Source organism: Sparus aurata, chromosome 2 (assembly GCF_900880675.1).
Source record: "Sparus aurata chromosome 2, fSpaAur1.1, whole genome shotgun sequence".
Classification (NCBI taxonomy): Eukaryota; Metazoa; Chordata; class Actinopteri; order Spariformes; family Sparidae; genus Sparus; species Sparus aurata.
Window position 1 is genome coordinate 2,847,779 of NC_044188.1, and position 12,781 is coordinate 2,860,559.

The 12,781-nt window shown below is 39.3% G+C and overlaps 1 protein-coding gene across 2 annotated transcripts; it reads left to right on the forward strand.

Annotated features, from left to right (window-relative positions):
• Positions 1 to 2,667: 2,667 nt before the first annotated feature.
• On the forward strand, positions 2,668 to 11,413 carry LOC115575104 (pannexin-1-like). 2 transcript variants are annotated; one of them, XM_030406969.1, is made up of 8 exons: positions 2,668 to 2,921; positions 5,184 to 5,403; positions 5,502 to 5,617; positions 6,719 to 6,906; positions 7,069 to 7,347; positions 7,660 to 7,882; positions 8,215 to 8,464; positions 9,429 to 11,413. In XM_030406969.1, the coding sequence occupies exons 2-8, from the start codon at positions 5,223 to 5,225 to the stop codon at positions 9,512 to 9,514; spliced, it is 1,323 nt and encodes a 440-aa protein (XP_030262829.1). In that variant the 5' UTR covers positions 2,668 to 2,921; positions 5,184 to 5,222; the 3' UTR covers positions 9,515 to 11,413. The 2 variants fall into 2 exon arrangements, with proteins under 2 accessions (XP_030262829.1, XP_030262837.1); XM_030406977.1 differs by having other exon boundaries at positions 2,668 to 2,917.
• Positions 11,414 to 12,781: the final 1,368 nt, after the last annotated feature.

Below are 12,781 nucleotides of genomic sequence, written 5' to 3' on the forward strand. Positions count from 1 at the left end.
ATACAAACCTACAAAATAACAGAAAGAAAACCAACATGAAATTGCTCCATACAGCTCATCTTACACAATACAAGAAGCCCACAGATCCCAAATTGATTTGATGATATGTTTTTTACACCCTTTTTTAAGCTAAAATCTTCAGCTGTTAGAATATTAGTGTGCACCCTGTCTGAAGTTGGTGCACGAGCTCAACTGCTCATCAAGAGAGTTAATAACATCTTTTTAAATCAAACTGGGATCTTCTGAAGACTTTGATTACACTGGGTGAGCTGTATGGATCCAGTTTATGTTGTTTTAGTTTTGGGGATGTTTTTTACAATTTAAAACAACTCCCAAGCTTCTTCAGTTGTTTAGAAGATTGTTGTTTTACTGTGAAGCTCCAGAAATATTTCTTGGACTTAATAACTTCACCTGCTTTTCATTTGCATGAGGGTGAGAAGATAAAGACTGCATTTGTTATTTATTGGGTGAACTTAAAGATTAACCAAATCAAACAAGCGTTGATAATTTATTAATACTTTTACATCGTAATTTTGACTTCGTAAAAGAATTGGTGCATATATGCATGTGCATGGATATGCAATAAAAGCCAATGAAACATGTTTCGCTGATATTGAACATTTTAAAAGTAAATTCATGTCTCAGAGCTTTACAAAGAGCAGACAGTCACCAATCAAACTTGCTATTACATTCCAACACATTCATCTTGTTAACTTAAGTCACCAGCTGACAGTTTACACAAAACATTGTTCTGCTGTAATTGAAACTCTTCCCTAAACTCAAACAGACTGTTGTATAAAAGCCTGTCTCTAGGCTTAACCACTTGTACTGACTTGCCCGTAGGTCATCTTCATGGAGCTGCTGCCTGGAACTAACTATCAGTGTTTGCCCCGAGAGACAAAGTCTCAACCATAGAGAGAAGAAGAATAGACATTTTGATGCCAGTTCTGGCTTTTTAAAGCTATTTGAGTTTAGAGCTCACCACCATATTTACCAGTTAGAAAAATAAAACCATTACATTCTTGAAGATTTTGGTAGACATGGCACAGCCTTTGGTTGATAAACCTCTCAATCAATCAATCTTTCCTCTATATATACTGTCGCCCTCTTTCAGTAAAGTTCAATAATGATTTTCTAAGTCACTGCAGAGACACACAGATTTCTAATCTACTATTTCACTGGTATATTCTTCAGAAATACGTGTAGAGTTGTTCACCAATGCTTAAGATGGAAACCGCAGTGAAGAGCATTGGACCAGAGGTATTTATAGCAACAGATATGGAGCTCTTTGTAGGACTGTATTTATAACATTGGTCTGCAACCTTTTAACCAAATGATGATAAGAATTAATCAATGTCATCTTGTTGTGAGCAGTAAAGTGTGTGGAAAACATCAACTAACTGTACTGCCTTGTTTTGTGATGATTCCTAAAATGCAAATAAAACGTGTTAATTAAAAGATGTTTCTGTCTCAGATTTTTAATATAAATCATTTTAAAAGGAATTTAAAAAAAGCCAAGATTTGAGAAAAGTCACAGAAAGTAGTAGATTTGGGGTGTCGGAGCCACAAATGTCTTCTCTCTAATCCTATAAAATAACTTTGTGACTTCTTGTGTGGCTTTTGAACACTGACCCCAGTCCGCGCCTCTCCTGGCTGTTTACTTCAGCTTCGTGACCAAGTTGTGTTTATTAGAGACCCTGAGGGATCCTTCCAGCTGTTCTGCAGAGCACAGAGGACGAGATCTGGAGGGATGATAGCATATATGTGGGGTGAATGTTTCCAAGTACAAAAACACAAAGAAATTTAGGATTGCAAACTAGGTCACCAACAGTAACTGCAACTTAAAAAAATATCATAACAAAAGAGTTAAAATGTGAAATACAAAGAAAGCTTTAACATGACTGTACTGCTACTGGAACATTTTCTAGCACACTGGCAGGAAACCAGAAATGCTATAATATTGGCATTCAGACATTTAGAAACTCAAACTGAGGTTGAAAAACAGAAACAGTTGACATGAACATAATTCAGTCATTTTATTTATACAACTCACATATTTTGGGGTTTAATTTTACCTCTTTGTCACATTTTGAAATGAAATAAACAACTATTGTTATTGTAAAAACATTTTGGATTGAAGTTAATGGTCGATGTTTTGCAATCCCACATTTAATGTAGTTCTATCCTTTGGGGATACCAACTTAATTTTAGTTTCACTGTTTATTTCTTCAATAAGCTTACTTTTTTTATTGTTTGTTTTGCCAATCTTATTGTTTTTATTCTATTCCAACTTAAATGTTTGAATATTTCGTGGAGGGGAAAACAGCTACATTTCATTGTGCATCCCTGTTCTGTGTAATGATTCATTAAAACAAAACTTTGACATTTTGAATAACTCGCTATCATTAAATGCATCTTGTGAGTCTGTATTTTAAACCATGGAAACTGAGTACACAATGTTCTTGTCATTAACTTTGTTTTTTGTTTATCTTTTTACAGCTGACAATAAACTTGTGTTATTTTGATGATTTTTCCAAAACAGTGATTTCCTGATTTCGCAATGTTCCACATTTGATCATGGGAAATGAGTCATCTTCTATGTTAAACAAACACAACCCAGGGCAAGATTAAGTGTACAAATGTACGAGCTACATTTGAAGGCAGCGTTACAGTTGGAAAGTCAGAACCGTCGAGTTGCACGTGAATGCATCTGTTGTTAAAGAAGGCCGGAAGGAGTTTTCGGCCTCACAGGAAGAAGACTCGAAACTTGTGTCCGTCGTTTAATCTGTTGAGTGTTCAGACAGCCACATCATTTAGCTCCAGTCGTGGTAAACACCCAGTAAACCACCGTGTTGCAGCCGAGGCTGTGTTATCGCAGCCATGACACTTTGATAGAAGAATTAGCGGGAACACGCTGGTAGGTGAGTTCAAGTTCATCATCCCGTTTTACAGTAAGTCATAACGAGCTAATCTTGTTGACTAGTTAGTAGTAGTTTCTTCTGATTTCTGCAAACAACCGCTATGTTTGGAAGTTAGGGTAGGGTTAGCTCTAAGCTCTAAAGTGAAGTAAGCGTTACTATTTGTCACATTACGCTATTTCTTCTTCTTCTGCTGCTTCTTTTTCTGCTCCTTGTTATTCATCTTCTGCTGCTGCTCCTTCATCTTCTTCTTCTGCTGCTGCTCCCTCTTCTTCTTCTTCTTCTTCTGCTCCTTCCTCTGCTCCTTCTTCTTCTTCTTCTTCTTCTTCTCCTTCTCCTTCTTCTTCTTCTTCTTCCCTTTCATATCAGGTGAAATCAAACCGAAACTGTTTTTTGAAGAGGGACCTTTCATGTAATCATGATTGTTTCATGGTGCTTAATTGTATTAATTTGTGTTTTAAAAGTATTTATTTATGTCTTGTACTCAAGTACTGTAAATATGGGTGACTTTTACTTTCACCAAAGTAATGTGTTAACATGGTTTCTTTATTTTAACTCAAGTATTTTATACAGCACTGATTAAAAACAGTAAAACTTGCAGTGTGTTGCTTTGTTTTATGCTGCATACTTGCCCCTAAACAGTAAACATGAACTAAATACATATTTTTTTAATGGAAAAAGTAAATGAACAGCGTTAACTACAAAAGCCATTATGGACTACAGACGTCCAGCTCCAGCCTAACAAAGCAGTCTGGTGATGTTGTGGGAAGACGATCACGAGTTGTTTTCAGCCTCGGTTTAATGAACATGTTTCACGGTTTTGAGCATTCAGAAATTCCAAGAAGCAAACCTGCAAGAGTTGCTTCACAGTAGGGATGACTAAAATGGCGGGTAAATGATGGTTCACGGTTGTCAACCACCAAATAAGGAAAACAACCGTCAGTCTACCCGAAAAAAAATATATTTAAATCAGTTCAAAATAAAGTTTTGAGCTGAGGTTACCTTAAGCACGACTGAAGCAGTATTGTCCATTGCAGCTTCAAGTTTTAGAGCAATTGTATGTAAGGAAGAATTCAAAGATGTTATATAAACAAACTCAAACAGACTTTCAAGAACTAGGCATCATAAATAATTCTGTCACTGCAAACATGCCTGGTGAGAAATAAACATCACCTGTCAAGTTTCTGAACAGCCTGTATTGAGCATTTTCTGGCTGAGTAACACTCATAACACGCTGACTATAAATGGTTGAACGAGAACATTTAAGGAAGGTGCAAGTCAGGTTAAAAATGTGTTTGGCAAAGGTCACAAGTATCCTGCAACCATGTTTTGACAATATACATGTGACCTTAGAATGATAATACATAAGAGAAAAGGTAGACGAAGGAATGTTTCCGAGAACAAAAAACAGAACCAATAACGAAACAATTGGCAGTTTTTGAATTTATAAACAATGCATCCTAGTCAGGCACACACAGAAAATGTACCAACAGAAGACAACAATGGAAATGTGAACAAAATACAAATAAACAGAGACACCATCTTTAAAAACACAAGCTCTGGTGGTATGAAAGGCACATGATGATAGGATGAGTAGGCCAGACAACCACAGGACAACATGACACTCAACCAACATCACACATGTTGATTCTGATGTCCTCTGGTTGCCTGGGCGACACACCAGGAATAGTATTGTTGTTTTTTGTTGTGTTCTACTTGAAATGAGTTGCACCCCTTCCTATGTTTTGAGCCAAAAAAGAAAATCCAATCGTTATCTTCTCACCTGGGGGAAATACTCCATACAGCTCGTCTGGTTTAATCAAAGTTCAGATGTGTTTTGTTAACAGATTATTTGTTTTAGTGTCCTCAAAAGTTTTGTCGCACATGTTGATACCATGAGTAAACCACTAGACAACATCACAGTCAACCAACATCACCACCAAACTATAACATGTCAGAAAATGGTGAAAAATGTCGGTCAGTGTTTCTCAAAAGTCAAGATGACGTCCTCATATTTACTGTTTTGTACACAACCCAAAGATACTCACTTTACTGTCAGTAAGGAGGAAAGAAACCAGAACATATACACATTGAAGAAGTTGGAATCAGAGAGTTTGTACTTGTTTTTTTTCTTAAACTCAACCCAATGAATCTATTATGAAAATATTAGGTAATTAACTTGATATTTAATACTGGTAATAGATGAATCATTGCAGCTTTAATCTAAGCATCTGAACCATATGTTTCATTATTTTGTGTCCACAGGAGTTATTTATGTGCTGCAGGTAACAGAAGAGCGGCGAGATGGCCATCGCCCACGTGGCTACAGAGTACGTGTTCAGCGATTTTCTGCTGAAGGATCCGAACCAGGCTCGATACCGCAGCGTCCGAACCGAGCTCGCCGTGGACAAGATGGTGACCTGTGTGGCTGTGGGCCTGCCGCTCCTCCTCATCTCTCTGGCCTTCGCTCAAGAAGTTTCAGTTGGTGAGGCGGGATAGATTCAGGAAAAGGGCGCAGATTAAAATGTTAAAACAATCTAAATAAATCTCAACGTTTCACTGTCATGTTTGTGTTTTTCGCAGGTACTCAGATCAGCTGTTTTGCTCCCAGTAACTTCTCCTGGAGGCAGGCTGCGTATGTGGACTCATACTGCTGGGCTGCTGTACACACACACACTCTGCCTCTGTGGCTGCACAAGGTACACGCACACACAGGATTATGCGATTCACATGTGCAATTGTTCGACATTAGTTGGTGATTAAAACTTGTTTACGGGCATACCATATGGGGAAAGGCTCTGTAACACACCTTCTACTAGAAGCGATAAGGCGTGTTTAGACGGCTCTGCTGCTGGAACAACAAGCGGTATTTTGATGAGTCATCGTGGCGTGCAGTAATGACGTAGTTATAAATAATGTCAGGAGCTTGTCTAGAGTGTAGTACTGCATGCAAATAATAAGAAATGTATTTCCAGAAAGTTAACAGGATCCACTTGTTTCACTGGTTAACAAAGAGGACTGTACAGGATTTTCTCTACACAGCAGTGAGTTACATCATCAGCGTGTTAAAGTGACTGCGAGGAACTTTTAAGTGTTTATGAAACGGTCTCGTGATTCCTCTGATCTTTATAATTGACCTGTAACAGAGCAGAGAGACATAATGGGTATGTGTTTCTTACATTTTTAAATTGATCATAAACTGTCGTGACACCGGCGGCACAAGCACAAGAATTTCAACATCGCAGCAGCTAACAGTAAATGAAAGATCATTTACAGCTTGTTCTACTGTCCAGCTATGTCGCTAATTGTTGAACTTTGTCCTTTAATTTATGCCACTTGTGAAACAATCTACTTCCTTTCCAATAATTTTTTAAGAGACATACATGAAGGTCACTGCAGTTGAAAAAAACTTACAAAAAGCAGCTGATTTGATATTCTACTATTAATCTCTGACCTGTAATCAGACAAGTTATGATGGTGTGCTGCACAGCTTTATGCTCTAAACTGAAGTTGGGTCATTGATTGGACACACCACACCTGACACAGTTTAGTGGCATTATCTCTTTATGATTGGCCTTGAGTGTTTTGATTGTGTTATTGAAGATGTTGCAGGCGCTCACACTTCTGTAGGAAATCTCCTGGAGTGCTGTCACTGCTGTAGTAGTCGAGTTACATTCTTATGAATAAGGGGATAACATATTTGATACGGTTTGTTGCAGTATATGCATTGAAACAAATGTATTACCAGTTTGAAAATGCAACACACTTTTGTTAAACCCCATCTTGTCTCTACTTGCCAGTTCTTTCCCTACATTCTGTTGTTGGTGGCGGTGCTGATGTACACCCCGGCCTTGTTCTGGAGGTTTTCGGCGGCACCGCTCCTGCAGTCGGACCTCGGCTTCATCATGGAAGAGTTGGACCGGTGTTACAACCGTGCAGTCACTCTGGCCAAACGCTTGTCCACTTCAGGACTGCTCACCCCAGACAGGTACAGTAGGACTCCTGACATCAACACCAGGTTTGATTTGAGTGTGTGAAATACCCGGTGACAGCTGGGAGGTACCTTTGTGGTTGTTGTGTTGAAAAAGACGATATATTTACTTCCCTTCATTGTTCTTTATTGTTCAATCTGTCCTAACTCCTCCTCCAGTGACCCTACTGAAGGCTGTTTCAATTACCCGCTGGTGGAGAAGTTTCTGACGACCAAGCGTTTCTCGCGGGTGCTGCTGTTTTACTACCTGCTGTGTCGCGGCCTGACTCTCATCACCTTGCTGTGTGCCTGCGTCTACCTGGGATACTACCTCCGCCTGGCCTCCGTCACGGACGAGTTTGGCTGCACGTTGCGTGTCGGCCTGCTTGCCTCCGACCCGGACGTCCCCGACAAGGTGCAGTGTAAGCTCATCGCCGTGGGAGTCTTCTCTCTGCTGAGGTACATGTCCGTCTGTATGTTTATTTATGATAGAAAATGACAGGGATGCATCAAATATGTGAGTTATCAGATATAGGTTCGGAGGGTTTGCCCGAAAGATTGATTCCTGCAACAACAACAACTTCCAAGGATTGACCCATTACATATGTATGATACAGTTTACCCCAAAACATTAGTTCTGAAATGAAATCTTCCTGTGCAAAGCTTAAATGTATGTTTGGATTATGTCAGAATGTGCAGATTTTAGGTCTTTCTCATGTCGTCCACCTCTTTACATGTCAAACTGCAGTCTGTCTGTTTCACTGTTTCCAGCATGGTCAACTTGATCCTGTTCATCGCACTGATTCCTGTGGTGATCTACGCCAGTCTCCGTCCCCTCTTCTGTCATGGATACGCCCACTTTCTGGAAGCCTACCAGTCGCTGCCCACTGTGGGCGTCCTGCCGACCCCTGACGGCCACTGGGATGATCTCTCTCTGTACCTGCTCTTCCTGGAGGAGAACATCAGCGAACTGAAGTCCTACAAATACATCAAGGTGTGTGAGCATGGATTGTGTGTTTTCCTGGCAGTATGCATGTCTGTGTCTGAAATCACTCCTTATCTAATATACAGTCAACTATATTTACTGTCCAACATTTCTTTGATTAATTAGTCTTTATTAAATCAGAGACTATGAACAAAAACATAAATCTGAGATGAGAAGAGGAGAGGAGGGAGGGGTTTGAGGGTGAACTCTAAGTGAAGGAAAAGAAAGTGATGAAAGCACAATAATAGTGTAGTGTACACATACTAATTTTAGCATGAAAACAGGACAACATGTTCGTTTTTTCCTTTTGTCAAATTTTGTTTTGTGTTCTCTGATGATAGGTGTTGGAGTTGTTGAAGAGGCGAGGTGAATGCACCGAAGAAAACTTCGACGCCATGGGTCTGCTGCAGACTCTGTGTCTGGTGAAGATGGACAATGTGGATGGAAACAAACAGACCGGCGCTGCAGGCAAACAGGATCGAGTGAAGACGAATACAGCCGACTCTGACAGCAGCCCGGCAGGAGCAGCGACCAACAGCTGCAGCCATCCCAACACGACCGTAGATATCAAGACAGAAACAGAGATGAAAGGTGAGAACAGAGAGGCAATAGTGGTTAAAATGAAATTGACAATTGTAAATGATAATATGTTATATTATTCGTATACACATTTTCTAAAGTAATTAGAGTTTCTCTGAGAAGGAAAAAGGACACAAATATACATATAAGTGTGCAAAATAATAAACATTCTTCTCAGAGCACAGGGATGATATAAATTCTGTTGACGAGGTTTTAATCCACTTTTAATTTATTACCTTTTCATACAGTGCCAGCTGCTGACTGTGAATACAGATGTGCTAATGTTGAGTCGCGGTCTAATTTTACCTCGTTGTTTTAAGATTTTGTGGAGGGATGAACAGTGACAGGAAACAGAGAGTTAGAGGAAAGGGCGTTTAGTCCAACAAAGTCTCAACGTGACAATTAACTCGACCCAACTTAACCTGTTTCCTGAGCGTGCATGCTGATTCCAAGAACACAAAAAGGAATGTTTCCGTTTCTGTTTTACTTTTTGTTTCACGTTAAGGATCTAACAAAAAAAAAGGACTTCTCTTATGCCCCAAAAATTGTTTGTTTTCTTGTGATTGTAGCTTTTTGAAGTGTGTAATATTAAGGAGCGTGGATGTTTTCATCGACTGTACTTGAAGTAATAATTCAGCCTTTTAGGGGATAAACAGTTTCACTTTCTTACATAGTTGGAAGAAGTTATCCAGTTGTCTCTCTCAAGCTGTGTAAAAACAACATAATGTGGAGGACAAGCAAATAAATTGTAATTTTTAGACCACTGGACAGTGCCAGATGTGTTTTTGCTGATCTAGAATAAGATAACAGCTGTTGTCTCCAGCTGCATACGTCACTAATGATGGAGGTTAACGCTGTACAGATCGTAAAAGCCCTCTGACACAAACTTGACATTTTGGGCCACATAAGACACTCAAACCTTACATTTAACATCCTAAATAACAGTTCAGTAACATGTTAAATGATTTCTTTTCAGAGCTCAAACCTTTGCTGCCAGGAAACAGCGATACAACAAGCACCAAAAGCAGTGAGGACAGGACTGTCCGGCAGAGAGCGCTGTGATTGGCTTCTGGCACGGCGATGTTGACCAGGACATCCGGGATACCCGGGAGAAATACTTCACCTCTCCTCCACGGTGCACCTACAACTCGTGGGATTTTCACATCAGATGTTTTTAGTCACTGCCTTTGGATTTAGTCCTTGAACTTTGGAAAGTAAAAAATGGGACCAAGTGAGCGTTGGGTGATAAAAGAGTAATGCACTCATGTTGGTACAGATTTCAGGACTCACTGATGCTGCTGAACCATTAAGGACTAATCTAAACATATTTTTGAGTTGATGGTTGAAATACTGCCGTCTCTTGCCCTGATCAATGCAGAAGAAGAAGCTACGGTTCTGCCCTACGAACCCTGGAAATTATGTCATCACGCTGACTGTTCCTATTACAGGACGGTTTTTTAAATACCAAAAGAAGAAATGCTCTTGAAATCAAATCAGCGGGTCAGGATGTGGTACAAATATACACGTTTGTACAGTTGTCAGAGGTGAGTTAACGACTCACAACCAATGTGTTTAACTGTTAGTATGCAGTACATGTTGTTGTTGCAGTACAATAGAATGCTTACTGCCTGATCCAGTAGGATATTTAATAGATATTCCAACTCTTGTTTAGAAAGCGTCATAAAAACTGACTCCTTTTATAACAATTTCAACTTTAAATTCAAGGTGTGTTTGTTGTGTTTGAGTATGAAATTGTCAAACTTGCAGTTGTGGTTTTCATCAAACGGAGAGGTGATGTATTTATTTGCACTGCTGTTTGGGGAGAATGTTGTTTTTTATGAGATTGTCGATCTCATTTCAAGACACTGACTACGTTTACGTGTTCTATAATACTCCACTATCATTCGGCGTATGTCGATGTTATGGATTTGATTTTGGTCACGCAGCATATTCTGTTTGGATATTCTGAGTCGAGGCTCATTTCTGCTCAACATGAAGTCCGTACTCTGCGTTCACTTCGTCTGTTCTTCAGCACGTTCTTTGAAAGCTTACGGATGCAGTCGATCGGAGAAGGAGCTGATAAGAGCAAGAAACTGAACATTTGTGCACGTACACACAGTCAGTGTCAAGGTTTTAAAGGTGAGTGCCACTCAAAGAGGAATTCATGTGATGTTATTCTGTTCTGTTTGGTTTAGAAGTGATCCGACAAGGCAGCTAAACATGAAGCTATAGCTCGGTTTTCTGGTCTGTTGTCCGAGTTCTCAGTTTTGCAGATGACAGTTTAGATGAAATCCTTAATTGTTTGGTCTTCACCTGTAAGAACCGGATGTGTCTCGTTTATGTGGACTGGTTGGTTCTCTTAGGTGTAGATCTGTTAATTTAGAGGTTTGACAAGTCAGCAGGAAGCTTTGTTTATCTCTTTAACTCAAACGGTACGACGTGTTCACTGCCTTATGTTTAATAAATGCATCATTTCTCCAAAAGACAGATCACAGTGATTATAAAGATTTACAATCTGGAGTTAAACTTGCTTGTTTGGGAATCTCAGGGATAAAAACATCTCAGAACATCACAGGTGATCGTCACTGTTTACACCAGACTTCTTGTGTTTTGAGCGCCATCCACTGCCTGTATATATGTACTGCACTAAGTGGAACACTGACATAATGTCATGAAATAGCTGCGTTAAGATCTCTTTACTGCATGAGTGTATGTTTAATGAACTTTTCTGCTTCTCTGTTCATATGATGTGGTTTAAAGTAATTGGGGTTCCATGTCGGTGCAGTGGGAGACTTTATTATTGTAAAATCTGGGAAAGAAACTGAAAGTTTGCTGCTTTGTGTTTTCTGAATTTCTGAACTGACATTTTGATGTTTCAAACTGCTGTTGGTCACGTTTATGCCGCATGTTCATTTGTACATTTTTTTAAGATGGTCTGAAAAATAAATGCAGTAAACAGTACTATTGTTGGATGTTTGATTTGTGCATGTGGGTAAAGGTTTATAGTTTTGCTGTCGGGTGGGACTTTTCACAGAAGTAGGAGGAAGCAGATTTAATCGTCACTTGGACAGTTCAAGAAAACCTTTTGACTGGATAATCTCGGACATCTACTCTGTGTAGATGCATTCAAATGGCCATCATGGACTTCAATCAATGTTCTCAGCCCTTATACACTGTAAAGTTTAATTGGGCGCCTAACCAAAACAAAATTTCTATATTTTTAACAAAAAAAATCCATTGACTTGAGCCTTAAAGCTGCAGTCACGGTGTTTCCAATTTTTCTACGTGAAACATGGCTTGATTAGAAGGTTACTCAAGATTTTAAAAAAATAAATAAATAAATAAATTTTGACAAACATGTTGTTGAATGCAAAGACGACCTATGACAACTGATCAAACCACCAGGTGCTCACAGGTGAGGTCACTGAGTCCTGAAAAACATTAAATTGTGGATCATTATCTTGTTTTTAATGAGAAATTTTCTCCGGTATATTTCATGCTGTTTTTTGATCTGTTTGTTGTTTCTGACACCAGAAGTTGCGTCACACAGTCCTGAACTACCTGATTGGAGGAAGTGTAGAGCTCATTTGCATAACGGGACCATTGACAGTCAAAGCGACGGATTACTGAGTTGTTGGAAATGTTTTTATCACTAATGGACGTATTTTCTTGCCATTTTTCCGTTTCGGGGTGAGTTAATATACAATTCCATATTCATGTCTATAATGTCACACGCCTCTCATGCCAACAATATCCCCTTTTTTAGGAGTGACTGTGATTTGGTGTTGGTGACACTTTCCCCCACCGTGTTTTTGTCCTCAGGTGTTTTGCGAGGTTCTCACCACACAGGTACGAGAGAAAAATGTGCAAATCCTGCTAGAAATTCAGAAAATGTACTTTTATTGTTTGTTTCGACGTGTGCACAACATTTATCATCGAATGTTCATAGATGTTAATGCAAAGTTTCATTTTAATTTCCACTGGATGAAATGTGCAGTTACCTAACAGAGGTGCAGTTACGTGAATGATCCAGCGGAGGGCGCTGCAGCTCCGTCTGTCACCGTGAGAACAGGTGGAGAAACGTAAAAACTTAATCCAGCTTGAATTGTGTCATGAATCACACATTTGATGTTTTTCAATTGAAAAGATTTCAAATCGATAAAATATCAGTTTGTAGTAATTTAAGTAAAATATAGTTTTGTGTTAAACCGCTGCATGAACTACATCGTCTCACTCGACACACGTCACCAACATGGCCGCCGACTGGGCTCAGGAAAGATTCTAAAAAAGAAGAAAATCACCATAAATCTGCTCATATTGGCTACTGCA